Consider the following 14,091-nt stretch of genomic DNA (forward strand, 5'->3'; position numbering starts at 1 on the left):
AGTCCATGTCGAGTTTGGGCTGCGGGAGAGGAAGGGAGACTCTCGGATGGACCGAGTCCAGAATGGCGAAGACCTTGAATTCAAACCTAAGGAGATTCACATTCCTGTATGGACAGTTCAGAGGCATCATTTTTCAAGAAAAAAATGATGAACCAACACTACAGCATCTTTGTGAGATAAGAACTCCCCAGCAAGTGCAGGGGGTTTGTCTCTAGAACTTGCCTGGAGCAACTGCCCCTTCCATTCGGTGGTGGATAATACCCGGCTTCACGCTACTGGAACATACTCAGTCAATTAAGAGAAGTACTGATTGCCGGCTGCAGAATATCCCCACGGTGCCAAAATGTCTGTGGAGTGGGTGGGGAGGGGGAGGGAAGGTGTGATAATTAAAAGAATTGTTACTTGCGATGTCACGGGAGCCAATGTGTTAGCTCCGCATGCTGGGAAGCTAGAGTGCTCCCAGCTGCCACGGGGAGGGAGGGTGAGGCTTGATCCCTGGCACCACTCGTTGGGACAAGATGAATCACAAATGTGTTAATAGTGAGGTTCAACGTCATAATGTGCCAGATGGAGGTGGTTACATCTCTGATTGATTGCCTCCTGGCCAAGACAGGGGTTTTCCAGAAGGCGAATGTCTCCAAATTGGCATCGGAGCTCTAGGGATGAGCAGGTCTTTATTCTGGTCAACACGGACCTGACATTCTCGACTTTATGAAGTGTGGCTGCCCCCTAGACACGGCCAGCCAGGACCAGTGTGCGGACGCGGAAGGACGTGATGAGGCTGTGATACGTGCAAGAAACGGTTTTGCGCCGGACAGAGCTCCTCCGGCGAAGCGTGGCTGTTAGCGAATCTAAGGATGCGCCAGAAATAAAGGGGTGGGAGACAAATTAAATAAGTACAGAGAGCAAAAGGAAGGGAGAGAAGAGAAGGAGCAGGAAGAAAATGCTTCCCAGCTTCAGACACCAAATCCCCACAGCAGATGAGCCCGGATGCCAGGCCGAGGCCACCAGGCAGAACCACAGGGCGGAATGTCACAGGGTGACCTTCTCTGCCTGTCCCCTTCCACTCTCCCCACAGCCACCACCCAGCCCTTTGTTGTGGTTGTCGTTTCTCCCCCGCCACAAGCGAGCTTCCAACCATACACAGCCAACTACAAGGGCAATAACTGTGGCGTCCTACTGGGAACCAAGGCAGCCTCTGCAGGCGCGGGGTCCTAATACGGGACAGTGAATAAAGCTTCATTACAAAACAATGGAGTTAGCTGCCAGAGCCTACAGATTTGAATAAACAACAAATAAGCAACATCTGCTCCAGCATATGTGTATGGTAAAAAAAAAAAGTCACAAAATAAAAGAATTTGTAAATGCCAAAAGCAACCCTAAACTGCCAGTGCTACTGTGGAGTGAATTTTTAATTGCACATGCAAAGAGGCAGGCTGTGGGTATTAGTCTCACATATGTCTTGTTGCTGCCAACCTGGGAGTATAGATGAATTTAATTAAATAAGGATTATCCCTTCTCCCCAGTACAATTACTTATTTATAACAATGATAAAATTGCCTAATAAAAAAATTGCAATATTTCAAAACAAGCCTAGAAAACGCCCCGGTTTCCGTGCAAGTTGTTCAGGGCTATTTGAGTTTGAGTGTCTCGGTGCCTACTGCCAAGGAAGGAAAAAGACAAACAAACAACAACCCTTATCATAAAGCCTGCCGCCGTGAAACAGCCAGAGACGGCATTATGGGGAAATATAAAGGAGGCCCAGAGCAGCATGGGAATTGGCTTTCATGGGGCGTGCAGAAAATGAAGCAATTGGACTCAAATTGAGGCCAGGCGACCGAGCCAAGAGACGGGGCCGCTGAGACCTGGGCTCCCCCAGCGACCTGGTCCTAATCCGTCATGTGAGCAGCAGGCAGGAGAGATCAGCTCCTCTGACTCCGGCCACCCCTCCTCCCCGTGTGCTGACTCCCTGAAAATGATAACTCTACCCAAAGCAAACACAAAGGAGAGGGGCACTCGGGCCCCTCTTCCCTGTGCCCCGGAGTCCATTTCCACCACCAAGTGAGCAGCCCACGCCAGCAGGGGGGGCCAGTGGTCACGGCCCACAATGGGCCGGAGGTGGCCAAGTCAATTCATGCGTCCAGGAGGCTACCACAGAAATCAGTGTCTTCTGAGTCTCGTGCCCTAAGTTCGTTTCATCTTTGAGCAATTGTGTTGCTTTCATAGCTCTGTGTGTTAGAGGTTAAGGCAAGCACTACGAGCTGATGGCCTGGGGCACCCTCTCCAGGTCATTCTGGAAGGCAAGTGGAAACAGAAGACGGGCTCTGAGGTGTGAGGCAGTGGGCAGTCACACCACCACTCAACCTCAGTTTCCTCATCTGTGCAATGGGAATGATGAGCATAGCAGCCGCCGCCAAGGGAAAAGGAGTCCATGAATCATGGAGCGTGAAGGGCCTGGAGCTGCAGCTGGCACAGAGGAAGCGCCTTAACGCTGCCAAGATTTTAAAGGGATGCGTTGGCAAGGCACTCACATCTGTACGGGGGCTCTTCCCGGGATGTTAGACGCTTTCGAGTCATCTTTTGCTTTTTTTTTCATGACACTTACCACAATTGTTAGTCAATAATTAATTGGTTCCTCCTAATACTAACAAGCTCCAGGAGACCAGGTTCCGTTTTGCTTACGTTTGTATCAGCAGCACCTAGAACAGGTTCCTGTATCAATATGTGTAAGTGCCCCCTAAATAGTTCTTGAATGAATGAATACAATATAGAAGAACTGGATTTGGATTCCAAATATCCTGGCTTCCCTTTGTCAGCTCTATAAACTTAGGCAAGTCATTTAACTTGTTGATGTGTTAGTTCTAAAAAGGAAAAACAAATAGTGTGGTGGTTACATGAAGTAATGTGATGGAAGCTGCTGGGGACCCTGCTAAAACGTGTACCTATGTAAACTGTCAATGAACTATCACCAGCTCCCTAATAATAATTGTATTTGGTTGGAGTACACAGTCAAATAACAGACTCCAGGTGTATTTAGCAAAACCAACTTTTTGGGAGATGCTGCTAGAAAGTGTGCGACCCCTAAGTAAATAAAGCACACATGATTTAGGGTGACATGCAACACCCCCAAATGAAGCACTTCTTCAGTTTGAAAGGATTATACAAATCGGATACATTCCTGGTTTACAAATGTCGAAATCCATGCCAGTAAAACCACTGAACACACCATATACTACGTATTATTAAGATCGTCATTCTACTCTGCCCATAATGCACTGCTGCAGCGTGAAATTGGCCTTGGTTGGTCAGAATGGGAACTCTTCGGGCTGAGACAAGAGAAGCCCAGATGGCGACGTGACCAATGAGGGGAGGCAGGAGGGAAGTACAGGGTTCTCCGCCGGGTCAGACATGGTGCTAGGCCTGGGGATGCCTGCTAAATGAGACACGATTCCTGCCCTCAAGCAGCACACCCTTTCGCATAAGAGAATGAAGAATTACAGTTCCTCCAGGTGGGCCCTGTAGAAATGCTGTTCGCCAAGCACAGCAATAGCACAAGGAGGACAAGGAGAACAGAGACTGTGGACTCTGTCTGCCTAAGAAAGGAGAATGGGCCACGTTTGATGTTCTTCTAAATTAGTACACCGGTCCCTTTGAAATAACACAGAAAGGGGGTGGGGAGAGAGAGAGCCCGGGCTCTCTCTCCCTGTGGGCGCGAGCGCTGATGAGGAAGACCACCACCAGGAGAGGGGATATGAAAGGTACACCTTCAAAGTTACCTTTTCCAGGTCCAGATCTGTGTTGGATCAAAAATCCTATTAGCAAAGCCTTAATAATTTAGTTCTCACCAAATCTCCAAATACACACAAACAGTAAAAATTAACATTTAGGGTTATCTTTGTCAAATGATTATTCTGTTGGACCAATCAGAAAACAGAGAGAAGCAGGAGAAGGAAAAACCAGCAGCAATTCTATCGATTAGAAATCGCCATTGTGGACACTGTGTCCTTTCTCTCTCTGTCCGTCCATCCATTGATCTTTCTTAATTTTTTTTGTGGCAGGCAAAGGTTAGAAACTTGCTTAAAAAATTTAAATTTATATAATATAAAAAGTAAAAAGAAGAAGGAAAAAATACTACTTGAAACTCATCACCATGAGATGGTCACCAAACTATTAACCGTAGTTCATCTCACGGGCAATTTTATGTTATGTAGATTATATGTGCAATTTTGTATCTCAGTGAGTTATTTTTCTGCTTTATTTTATGCCTTGTTTTTCTCTCTTAACTTTGAGTCTTTCACGAGTGTGGCACGAAATAGCAGTTGTGTTCTCATTTAAATGACCACATGATATTCCATTTTATGTAGCATTGTTTATTTAAACACTCCTCTCTGTTGGCGATTTTGGCTAGTTCTGATCTCTCACACCTCTGTATAACTGCCATAGGATGACTTTCCAGAGCGTATACGCAGGTCAGCAGGGTAGCACACGTGGAAGCTTCCTGATGCATAGTGTTGTATCGCCTTCAGAAAGCAACATGTGTATCCTCACCAACATTAGACTGTATCATCCCTTAAACTTCCATCCACTTAGTAACTTGCTTGACTATTTTAGTATAATTTAAATTTGTATTTCTTAAATTACTACTGAGATTGATAATTGCTTCATTTGCATTATTCTATTGAAGGAAATTCCTACTTACGCCTTTGTTCTTTTCTTAAGTTTTCTCACATTGGGAGATAGTTCCCATAACCACTCACCCACTCCATTAAAATGCAACATTGTCCCTTAATTACTTCAGTTTTTTAAAAAACCCTCCCAAAATTAACCAGGATCCTAAATTTGGTGTTAACACTTTCCCTTCCATATTTTTGTGCTTTTACTTTGTATATTTATTTTACTTTGTAAATTTATTATTTTTATGATTATTTCTTGAGTCAGATATTTATTTTTTTCCCTTGTTTGATAATGAAAGCAATCAATGCTATGACTTTGCCTCAGATTACTGTTTCTGTTCCAGTTCTCCGATTTTGAATAAAATATTTATTATTATTCAAGTGATCCTCATCTATGGCTTTCACTTAGCACTTTCTGCCCTTGGAGAACTCAGTCCTTGGGCTTGGTATTTTGTTTTGTTTGTTTGGAGGAGGAGAGTGTTGCCTATAGTTTTATGATTGAATTTCAATATTACCGCATTTAAATCTATAACATAGTGACCTATATGTTATGTGTGAGAGTGCGAGTGTGTAAGAAATCAAAAAATAATCTTTGCATTTACACATCGCTAAATATGTTAATAAATATTTAAAGAACACTGGTAAAGAATCCTCACGGCAATATCTTTCTATTAAGTGCATATTATCAATTATGATATTAGTATCTTTTCTAGCACCTTTCATTATTTCCTGTTGGACCTGTAAAAGAGGAGAGGAATACTAAAGTCCCTCAGTCTGGGGAAGATGCTGGTCCCAGGGCAGTGATGCGGGATGAGTCAGTCTGGGGATCTAAGGTGCAGCAAAACTATTAGAGCCACCAGCACTGCATTAAATACTGGAAATTTGCAAGAGAGATTTCAGGTTCACTCATCACGTACATGAAAAAGGTCACTAGGTGAAGAGAGGGCATGTTAATTAGCTTCACTATGGTAATTATTTCACTGCGTATATGTACATCAAATCATCATTTGTATACCTCAAATGCATATCAGTTTCACTAAATTTTTCTTAAAAATTAAAAAATAACACAAGCACAAATATTTGGACTGGTTGTTACGGGGAATGGGGCAAAAAATTAACAATGACAACATCTCCCATTTTTATTATGTTAATTTCCTATAGTATTGCCAGGATTTTTTGCTAAATGGTGTTATGAAAATAACATATGCACATGGTAACAAAAGAAAAGTAAAAGATGCCAATTAATTTAAAACATGTTAGTTTCCTTCTGTTAAGGTATAGCCATTAACAGCTCTTCATTTAGTCTTCCAGAAGCATTCCCCGCACACTTTCCCCCGCAGCAGAAACGGACACACTCTTTTAATTCAAAGAGATGTCTACACAGCATCTTTTGCACATACTTTTCTCCCCTCATTTAACAACTGTATATTTCTGAGACCTTTCCATATCAATATATAAAAATGCCTTATTTTTTTTTTCAAAATGATGTCCACATTGATTTTCACACCCTTTCCTCTACCCTTTCTTCAGACTTTCCATCCACCACTTCCCAACAGCGGCATCTCTGACTTCAAAATGTCCAGTTTGGTATTTCCAATTTGTCCTATGACCAGAATTAAGTCTCCTGTTTGTCTATTTGTTGATTCTCAAAACTGGAAACCAATCCACAACCTATGCAAGGTTATGGATACCGTGTGTATATGACTCACTGCAGGGTCCGCGGTTTCCATGGTTTCCTCAGATGGCATTCCCTTCTCTTCATGTCCACTGCCATCCGACGGTATTAGATACCATTAATGTTAAGACTCCCAGTATTTATGTATCACTAGAGAAAAAAAAACTTCTTCCAACTAAACACTGACCTGTCATCAACTGCATCTTTTTTATCCTCACCTGGGGACATGTTTTTCATGCCACAACTGGGAATTCAACCTGCAACCTATGCCCTGACTGGGAATCAAAAGCGCAACCTTTTGGTGCATGGGACGATGCTCCAGTCACGGGAGCCACGCCGGCCAGGGCCAACTGTATCTGGTCACCTTTGCACTTATGAAATTCGGTGGTCAACTCTTCTCTTGCCATCCTGACCTGTTCTTGAGAAGCTGTCAACCTGGAGTCACACCCCATTCCACAGTCCGTATTATTACCCTTATGCCTGGGCCGGGTGCCTTCCAACATCATGGGGGTCCTCCAAAGTTGCACGTGCCGTGTTAAGCGAGCAGACTGAGGTGCTAGACAGCCTGAATTTGAAACCTGGAACCACTTTTTACTACCTCCGAGGCTATGGAAAGCATTGAACCTTCCTGTGCTTCAGCTGAGTCATCTAATAACTAGGGATAACAATAGCGCCTACCTCCAATGTTATTATGAGGGTTCAATGATACAATGCCTATGAAGCACACAAAATAGGACCTGCCACTCCGGGACTGCTTCTGTTAAATGTAATGAAGTGGCTCTGGAGGTGGTCAGTCTCCTGGAGGCCTCTTCCTTCTCGGGCTTAACAGCTAGCACCCCCAGTCCTCCTCCAGATGCTGGAATGGGAGCACAGATGGGCATTGGAGTTTGCCCATGAACTAGCGTCTTCAGTCTTTTCTGTCTCGCTGCAGTGTGTCTCTGCTTCATGCACACCACGGGCTGAAAGATTCAAGACTTGTGGGACTGGGTCCTACAGTTTCCCTGGGAAAGCTGCACATACAGGTTTGTTAACACATTGGCTTCGTATCTATATTAATCTTCTTTAGAACCTCAGTCAAACCAAAGATGTGAAGAATCTAACCATAGCCACCTGTTACATCAGTGTAATATTCTTTGGATCTGTCTTCCTTGACATTTTCCTTGCTGTATTCATTTCCCTTTTCACTCAGTTCTTAAATAACTTCTCACATGTCTCCTACCTTCATAATCCAGTTATTCTCCTGCGTAATCAACCTATCATCTACTGTCATCACTGTATTTTTTGAATGACATTTTAATTTCTCTTTCAGGATTTTAGTATACTTGTGTAATATTTTTAGTGGTTGCTTTGTATCCTTACTCTTTCACAATCTGCTTAAATTGAATATTGTGCCACTTGATGGAATAATGTCACCTTGTAACCATGTTGGTCTGTCAGGCAACCTCCCCATACCCCGTGCTGTAACTGTCACAGGCGTCACACTGACCTACGGTGAAAACACCATGATTCCCATCCACATTTAGTCTGAAGAACTCCCTCTAGCATTGCTTGCAGTGCAGGTATGCTGGTGACGGTATCTTGCTTTCTTTTACCTGGGAATGTCTTTATTTTACATTTACTCTTGAAGTGCACCTTTGCTGCATGTAGAACCCGGTTCACTGTCTTCTGGTCGTTTCTAGTGAGAAGTCTTTCGTCACTCAAATCTTTATTTCCTGGCATGCAGTATGTCATTTTTCTGCATTTGCTTTGAATATTTTCTCTCTGTCTTTGACACTTTTTAGTTTGATCATAATATCATTTAAGTGTAGTTTTCTATGTATTTGTCCTACTTGGATTTACCAGGCTTCTTAAATATGTAAATGTAAATCTTCGAGTGAATTTGGAAAACTTTCCACCATTATTTCTTCACATGTTTTTCCTGCTCAATTCTTTCTCTCCTTCCCTTTTCTGACTACAGTTGCATGTATATTTGACCTTCTGATATTGTCTCACAGGTCCCTGGAACTCAGATAATTTTTTAAATGTAACTTAACTTTTTAACCTGGTCTTAGAGCTGTCCAAGGCTGTTCACCAGAGTGCCTACATGCGGCACCCACATAGAGTGTGGGTTTGTTTTTCTTTTTACAACACAAAGGCTGAGTTCCCAGACAGAATATTCCAAGAGCAGTGATCTCAAGACCCAGGAAGCAGCCAGGTAGGTTGAAGACCCTGGTCCAGAAGTGGCACAGAATCACTTCTGCCATGGCCTCCTATTGGTCAAAACAGTCCACGTGCCTTCATCTTTTGAATGAAGTCACTTTTTAAAATTTTGAGTCAAAAATTCATTCATACATACACATGAGTTAAAAACTCATTAATATATATAGTTATGTAATCCATTCCCATGTGTAGCAAAGTAATAATTTCCCCCTTCTCCATTAATTGAACTCGTTTTACTTATTTCTTTCCCCTCAGTCCTATTTTTTTGTTGTTGTTGGGTTAATAACACTGTTTGTGAAAGTAACGAACTCACATTTGTCTTAACTATAATTCAGATTTTCTCCACTGGGCTAGTCTTCACTCATGTTGCTTTGCTCTCTAAATTTGAGATTAAATGTAGATTCGTGCTTTTGCCTAACTTCCCAAATCACGTTTTGGAATGATTGGGGTGGCTTGCGTGATACCAACGGACCCCTTAATTGAATGGCAACAAAGGCAGCTCCTATTGGCAGGGGGCCTCCGGCTTCACTGAGGGCGTTCAATTAGATGGAAAACCGATGCTTATTTTTATCTCATAAACCTCAACGCAGGTTATGTGGTAATTACTTCGGAGAGCTGGATAACAATTTATGTAATCAGAAGGACCCTGTAATTACTAAGGCATAATTTCCAAACAGCATTTAGCAAAATGAGGCCCATACATACACTTTGTAATGAAAGAGATGTGTTTGACACCACATTAAATTAAATTAAAGTTAGCATAGTTTCTTCCAGAAAAGACACTAGCTTCATCTGCTTTATTTTGCTTCACTAATCCCTGTCTACTTTTAGCTCCGCTGTAGGATTATGGAAATGCTGAGTCACAGTGATGGCTGAACGAGGGCATAAGAACCAGAAGTAGAGAAGGACTCTCTTCTCTGTCGTCCGGGACAATACAAGATCATTCTAAGAGATCATCTGGAAAACGACTTCTAGGCCTCTTGCTTCCCCTGAGCGTTTCATGTGAAGGTCATACAATCGATTAATTTAAGATATGTGTTGGCAGAGGAAAAATGAACTGTACTTAATTCTTTGTAGCAGGTAGGAACTAAAAACCCCAAGCTGAGGCCCAGTTACACGATATGACTTGTATAACATCAAGCAGTTGGCAGGAGAAGTAGGAAAATATTCACACCGTCAGTCCCAGCCCTGTGTGAAACCCGCGCCACCGTCCCGGCCAGCTCATGCTGAGTTAATGGTAGAAACGCCAGACTAAATGAGCACCACTCATACTAAACATTTCTGTACCATTTTGAAATTTGCACATACATTTGCATTGCTAATAAGTTTTTAATAGTAGTAGATAGAAAAGGAAATTGCAGTAGATAGTAGGAGTAACAGGTATGGCATTGCTTGGCAACACTTTCAGTTCTACATCTTAAGAAAGTCGAGCGGCAGTTACTTACATTCTGTTTCTGAAAGACCATTGATGAAACTGCACACCTGGAGGCGTTCTTACCTGCAGTTCCTGAAGTCAGGTCGGGGGGATTACCACTCTCCTCTTCAAAGCTCTGGACCTGAGACACCAAAATGCATCCATCTCGTCAGTAATGCTTTCATAATAAATCCACTTCATTTAATCAGTCAACATGCAGTGAGTGTCTACTGGCTACTGCTATAGGGATGGAACATGACTTCTGAACGCCAACAGCTTCCCGTCTGCTGAAGTCAGGGTGTGGACAAGGCACTGAACACAAGGACACAAAGCACTACAGGAGCTCAGGAGGGGCAAAGGGGACGGCCGCTTCTGGTGGGAGGGGCAGAGGCCTGCCTGAAACACGGGCATGTGAACTAACTTCAATAACATTATTATTATTATTAGGATTATGGATGCTTCCTCACAAATAGCTTTACCTATATTTGGGGAAAGCAAATTATTTCTCATATTTAATTTTGGCTCTCTAAGGGATATATTTATGACTTGGTAAATTTATGGAGAGCTGTTCAGAAAATTCATGACTGAGTTGCTATATAAAGCTTAGACAGCTCAAAGGAAATTTGATTTCCAAATTGATAAAGAATTTATTCTTAAAATTCTTTTAATAAATTAATAAATACTACTCTAGTAATGAGGATAAAATTATTGTTCAAAGAAAATATTTTTTAAATAATAATATTGCTTATTATAGAACTGTAACAAATATAGACAGAACATGTATGAAAACAGTTGCTATTAATGTTTTACAGTGTGCCTGTGCAGGGTTTTTTTATAACACATTTATTCTGGATATAGTTACATAGTCAACTTTTTCACTCAAAATTTGAAAGAGGAATTCTTTTCTGACATTGATTTTTTGAAAAACACCATCTTGCATGACTGCACAATAAGCCATATTTAAAGGTGCATTAATTTACTTAATGATTTTCCTAATGTTGGGATGTTTTCTAAATTTTGCAATTAGAAATAATGCTGAGGTGAATCTATTTCTACATGTCATATTATTTATTGGGGATTGATGTCTGAATATTGGAATCTGAGTCAGAGGACATTAATATCTTAAACGCTATGGTGCATTTGGCCAAAAATGACCTTTAACCCAGGAATAAACAGGGCACCTTGAGGTGCCTCAGCAATGTAAGGAGAAATATTTATTTCTCTTTTTAATTGTTTATTTCTTTTCCTCAAAAGAAATTACTTTATACTTGTAATTAATTAGACATACTTCCACTTCAAGTGTAATCAGAAAATTATTTTGCTGTGGCCTTATCATGGAGAAATACCCACTGAATGCAATGTAAAGTGTGTGTGTGTGTGTGTGTATATGTGTGTGTATAGATATATGTCTATCTATCTATCTATCTATATATATATATATATATATATATATATATATCTGTCTATTCAGCAAAGAACATAAACCAAAAAATTCTCAGTAATTTAAAATGGAAGCCAGGTATATTTCTGGTCATTCTGCCCTAGCCAAACTTAGTAAGTTAAAAAGAAATTTTAAGTAAAGAAATAGTTATAACTTTTGAAGCATTTCCCACTGAGTGAAGATGATGGTCGGTGTTGTTTAACAATGTGGGTAACACTCTTACATACGAAGTCTCGAGCAGGGCCTCCATGTGCAAGCGAGAAGAAGGATCCAGGTGCTTTACTGTGGCTATAAAGGAGCACCCTACCTTATGTCTAGAGTTTTATAAAAATTAAATTCTCTTAATATATTTGGGAATTAGAAAAGACTCCGTTTTAGTAAGTAAAATTAAATAAAAAACATATTGATATTTACATTAAAAATTCACATGCAATTTTGTTGGACTTGTGATTTTTGAGAAGCCAAAAATATTGCCATAATCAGCTTTTAGCAGACCATGAGGGAAAATACCATGCATTGATCTGAAGGCCAAATCTGGTGAATCATAGCTGAAATTCTGATTGGCTTATTTTTTAAATGCCATGAAAATCTGTTCCTTTCACGTGTACTTTTCACTTCCTATAACTCTATCTTTAAATCTGATGTTGAAGAATGGCTGTTACATCTGGCACTTGCTCCTGTTTAAGACACAACCTACCCAACCTTCATTCACTTATTCAAGGATATTGCATGAAACAAGTATTTCCCCGCAGCCTATAGGATGGGGAGGTAATATTTTAAATATACTTTTTAGAAAAGCAAAATTCAAGTAGTGAGTTTCTTTCGTATCATTCTGAGGGCTCTGTCTGCCTTATGCTGTCCACACAGCCTCTCTCACATGCAAATTTGGGCAAATGTTAAAGGAACACCATAAACCCAGTTAACCAGGAAGTTCAACAGAATATTCTGTTTTCCTTGGAAGCCACCCAAAGAATAAATTGATATTATCAAATAGTTTTAATTTACTCACTCATAAATAGTTACTGCATACCTACTACGTGCCAAAGCCCATGTGAGTTTGTTTCCCTACATTTCGGCGTCTGAGTGTGTTCTTTTTTCCCCACCCCTGCACACACTAATTCACAGCCTTTCCTCGACTCGCTGCCATTTAAGAATATTTGAGAGTGTACCATGCACAGACTGACATTTTCTTCCTAGTTCTTTGTGCTGAATGTATTTCTCTCGCCCTGTAGGCTTACATGTAGATGGCATCCCATCGAAGTTATTTTCCTCTGAGTCGCTCTAGTTTGAAGCAGGAGGAACTTGGCCCGGGTAGAGAGGCTTGCCAAGGGCTGGGGTTCGGTGGAGGTTCTTGTTTGGTAGGTCATAGAGCAGGCTGACTAAGGAGTTGCAGAGGTTCTCAATATTCTTTATAGTGATTTAACTATTAACTTGGAAATTAAATCATCTTTGCAAGACCGAACTAAAAATACTCTTTTTTAGTGCCATCTGCTTATCTCTGAATCAGGGCACTTGACCAAAAGTCTGCTTTTTCTCCATTTATAGTTTTTGTTCGTTTTTAGGCTACTCTTTTCAATTCCGATTAGTGTTTTAAGGTTCTCGGAATAACTTTTGGTACCAACATAGGTATACATAAGTATATATGCGTAGACATTAAGATATTAATAACTACTTATTTTGAAGTAGTTTTCATACCTTTGTGGGATGTGCAGGGCTGCCAATAGGCATATTCAGCTAAACCATATTCTTCTTTGTAGGCGTGTCCAGCCTGCACCTTGTGGGCCACACATAGCCCAGGATGGCTACAAAATTAGTCCACCATAAAATCGTAAACTTACTGAAAACATTACAAGATTTTGTGTGTGTGTGTGATTTTGTGTTGCAATATACTTAGTGTGTGGCCCAGACAACAAAAGTGTCATGGTTAAGGTTTCCTTCCTACAAATTCCTTGATCCACTCAGCTTCTTGGCTGGTGAAGAACCCTTTCCATGCTCCCCAGGTGTCCCAGACGTGCCTCTGTAGTGACATGAAACCTTATCAGTAGCCCTGTCTCTGTCCTGCCCTGCTCTCGGTTCCCGTGCCCCTCCTCCACTGCGCTGTGGTCCCCTGCACGGCAGAGTCTCCCTGCCCCTGAGCCTATCAGAGGGCCACTCAGGAGAGGGCTCAAAGGAGAGGCGGCCAGGCCCCATCTGTGGGATTCGCATATAAATACTCTGCTCCACTTCTGAGTAATCTGACATGAAAAGGAGGGGACCTTGCTCTTCTGCACTTTCTTTGTACTTATATTAAAGAATAGAAAAGGGAACCCTAGCACACTGCTGGTGGGAATGTGGTCTGGTGCAGCCACTGTGGAAAACAGCATGGAATTTCCTCAGAACACTAAGAATGGAATTGCCTTTTGAACCAGCAATTCCACTGCTGGGATTATACCCTAAGAATCCTGGAACACCAATTCAAAAGAACCCATGCACCCCAATGTTCATAGCAGCACAATTTACAATAGCCAAGTATTGGAAATTTCCTAAGTGCCCATCAGTAAATGAGTAAGTAAAAAAACTGTGGTACATTTACACAATGGAATACTACGCAGCAGAAAGAAGGAGCTCCTACCCTTTGTGACAGCATGGATGGAACTGGAGAGAATTGTGTTAAGTGAAATAAGCCAGGTGGTAAAAGACAAATACCATA

General features: G+C 41.5%; 1 protein-coding gene across 3 annotated transcripts in view; it reads right to left on the minus strand.

Moving 5' to 3' along the window:
- ITPRID1 (ITPR interacting domain containing 1) overlaps positions 1-14,091 on the minus strand; it is a 68,295-nt gene that overhangs the window by 30,674 nt on the left and 23,530 nt on the right. For all 3 annotated transcript variants that reach the window (XM_036010441.1, XM_036010440.1, XM_036010438.1), the window contains exon 8: positions 10,046-10,103. In XM_036010441.1, the coding sequence (XP_035866334.1) occupies positions 10,046-10,103 (58 nt within the window). The remainder of the gene's footprint in view (positions 1-10,045; positions 10,104-14,091) is intronic.

The sequence above is a fragment of the Phyllostomus discolor genome, chromosome 10 (genome assembly GCF_004126475.2).
Source record: "Phyllostomus discolor isolate MPI-MPIP mPhyDis1 chromosome 10, mPhyDis1.pri.v3, whole genome shotgun sequence".
Taxonomy (NCBI): domain Eukaryota; kingdom Metazoa; phylum Chordata; class Mammalia; order Chiroptera; family Phyllostomidae; genus Phyllostomus; species Phyllostomus discolor.